Source organism: Otolemur garnettii, unplaced genomic scaffold, assembly GCF_000181295.1.
Source record: "Otolemur garnettii isolate 467f Iridium unplaced genomic scaffold, OtoGar3 scaffold00063, whole genome shotgun sequence".
Taxonomy (NCBI): domain Eukaryota; kingdom Metazoa; phylum Chordata; class Mammalia; order Primates; family Galagidae; genus Otolemur; species Otolemur garnettii.
In genome coordinates, this window is record NW_003852458.1 from 5,406,464 (window position 1) to 5,409,400 (window position 2,937).

The window sequence follows — 2,937 nt, forward strand, 5'->3', positions numbered from 1 at the left end:
GTTGCAGCCGTCGTTGTTTGGTGGGCCCGGGCTGGATTCAAACCTGCCAGCTCAGGTATATGTGGCTGGTGTCTTAGCTGCTTGAGCCACAGGTGCCGAGCCATCCATCCAAATTTTATGTGGGTATTAGGCCTGAATAATCAGCCATGAAATCAACACAAGTCCATTTAGCTGTCAGTTCAGTGCTTACTTCTCAACTAGTTAACTCAGTTAACCTAGCATGGATGCTAAGGATCAGCATTTCAGTTTAGAGCTCTGGATGGCTTTAATAATTTTTCATTAAAATATTCATGACTAACAAGTCAGTATAGCTGGAGACTTGTGTTTAAATCATAAAGGAGAAAATATGAGTGTGAGTAGCTTAATACAGATTTTCAGTAGTTGAACTATTATTTATTGTGTGCATGTTGTGGGTTAGAAACTGTTTTAGGCACTGGGAATACAGCAAGTAGCAAGTCAGAGGAGACCTGTGTTCTCATTGAGCTCACATTGTGGTGTAAGTGTTGGAAGGGACAGATAACAGATCATAAACAACTTAATAACTAATTGAATAAGATAATTTATTATGTATATAATGAAGATAAGATCATTAAGGTAATGTTTACAAAAGTGTGTGGTGTGTAAGTTTAGAAAAGAGTGTACCTTGAGTCCTCTTTGAGGAGGGGACATTTGAGGAAACTTGAACAGTGAGAAAGAGATCATGTATATCTGGGAAGAGAGAGCCAGGAGAGGGAACTCCAAGTGTAAAAATGCTCATTGTGAACCAAGCTTAACCTGTTCAATTAGAAAGAAGTCCTGTGGGCCTGAAGATGGTAGGCCATTGCCTAGCTCAAATCTAGAAACTCAAATTTTTTTTTTTTTTTGGAGACAGTCTCACTTTTTTCCTCTCTGTAGAGTGCTGTGGCATCACAGCTCAACAGTAACCTCAAACTCTTGGACTTAAGGGATTCTCTTGCTTCAGCCTCCCAAGTAGCTGGGACCGTAGGTGCCCGCCACAATGCCCAGCTATTTTTTTTGTTGTAGCTGTCGTTGTTTAGCAGGCCCAGGCTGGGTTTGAACCCACCAGCCTTGGTGTATGTGACTGGTGCCCTAACCACTGAGCTATGGGAGCCAAGCCTAGAAACTCAAGTCTTTATGGAGGTTTGCTAGCTCTTATTTCTTTGTGAGGTTGACATGTATTTGAGAATTTGTTCCTTTCCATTTTGAACCTAGTATAAAACAAAATAAAAATTTCAGTTTTCTCCTTCAATAATTATTGAGAACCTAAATTGTATGTCAGGCAGGTATCATTCAGATGCTAGAAACACAGTGATGAACAAAACAGAAATTTTAGTGCTCCTGGAGCTTATGTACCAGAGATATTTCATTAGAAGGCAGTGACAATTTTAATCCTATAAAATATTTGAAAGATTAATTGATGGAGTTAGGAATGCTCAATTCTCAACTCTTTGGAGTGGTGGGGTAGTGGATGATGGTGGTTTTCAAAATGCCTGGAGGTATTTGGTAGAAACCTTAATGAAAGTGAATAAAATTCTTTAGGTATAGTGGATGGAAAAACAGTTGGGGATAGGTATGATATGCCCTAGAGTTAGGTGTTTTTAGAATTGAAGAATGCTACATTTAATGTCTTAGGAGCTTGGCAAACTTGGATTAGCCCTGAGAATTTGTATTTGAGAAATTATATTGCAACATTTTGGGAAAAATAATAACTGCCTTACATGGCTGGCTTTATTTGCATCTGTGGGGAACAGAGATTTGATTCAAGCATATTTAATAGTATTGGTTATCTCAGTGGTTTTCATTCTTATAGATCTAGTATTTTATAGTTTTTTTGCCACATCCCTTATACTTTTGTCTCTTTAGTGATAATGACCTAATGGGGAAGTATATCTAATGTTATCTAATGTATGCTTCCTATGATCTTTTATTCTTTACTTTATGTTTGGGTGAGATAGATAATTATTTTTTTTTAGATAGAGTCTTACTTTGTTGCCCTCAGTAGAATGTCATGGCATCACGGCTCATAGCAACCTCAAACTCTTGAGCTTAAGCGATTCTCTTGTCTCAGCCTCCCAAGTAGCTAGGACTACGGGCACCTGCCCCAAGGCCTGGCTATATTTTTAGAGACAGGGTCTCACTCTGGCTCAGATTAGTTGCGAACTCATGAGCTCAGGCAATCTACCCACCTTGGCCTCCCAAGTGCTGGGATCACAGGTGTGAGCTACCACACCTGACCAATAGAAATTTCTGTTGTTGTTTATTTCACTTTTTTAGGATAAAATAATGTTTGTGTTAAAGGAAAGGCAAGGTTTCCTGTGAAATCACTACTATCTCCAGAATGTGTTCTTTATTGTAGCATAGGCAAAGAGTATTTGTTTCTATATTTTCAGGGACACAAGTACCAGTGAAAGTGAAGAGAGTTCTGATTCTTCTGATGATGAGTTAATTGGCCCTCCTTTACCCCCTAAAATGGTAGAAGAACCAGTTAATCTTATGGAGGAAGATATCATTGGTCCTTTACCTCCACCTCTTAATGAAGATGAAGAAGCTGAGGAAGAGGAGGAGGAAGAGGAAGAGGAGGAAGTAAGTATTTCAGAGGTAATTTCAGAATTTAGTACAGTAAAGTGATCAGTTCACTGCTTAATTGTTATTCATGAGTAAGAACCAATTTAAAAAAAATATTTATTGAGAGCCCTTATTGAAAGAACTTTAGGAGGAAGGAAATAACTAAAAAGTAATAATAGAGAGAAGCAAGCAATGTGTTAAAAAGAAGTTAATAAAATACTTTGTGAAATCTACATATTCACGGCTCGGCGCCTATAGCTCAACCACGTACACCTAGGGTGGCGGGTTCAAATCCCCAGCCTGGACCCGCCAAACAACAATGACAGCTGCAACCAAAAAATAGCCGGGCGTTGTGGCGGGCGCCTGTGGTCC

General features: G+C 39.1%; 1 protein-coding gene across 1 annotated transcript in view; it reads left to right on the forward strand.

Moving 5' to 3' along the window:
- The window catches only part of WDR70 (WD repeat domain 70), a 289,355-nt gene that overhangs the window by 22,553 nt on the left and 263,865 nt on the right, over positions 1–2,937 (forward strand). The window contains exon 5 of the mRNA XM_012807055.1: positions 2,362–2,583. Coding sequence (XP_012662509.1) covers positions 2,362–2,583 — 222 coding nt within the window. The remainder of the gene's footprint in view (positions 1–2,361; positions 2,584–2,937) is intronic.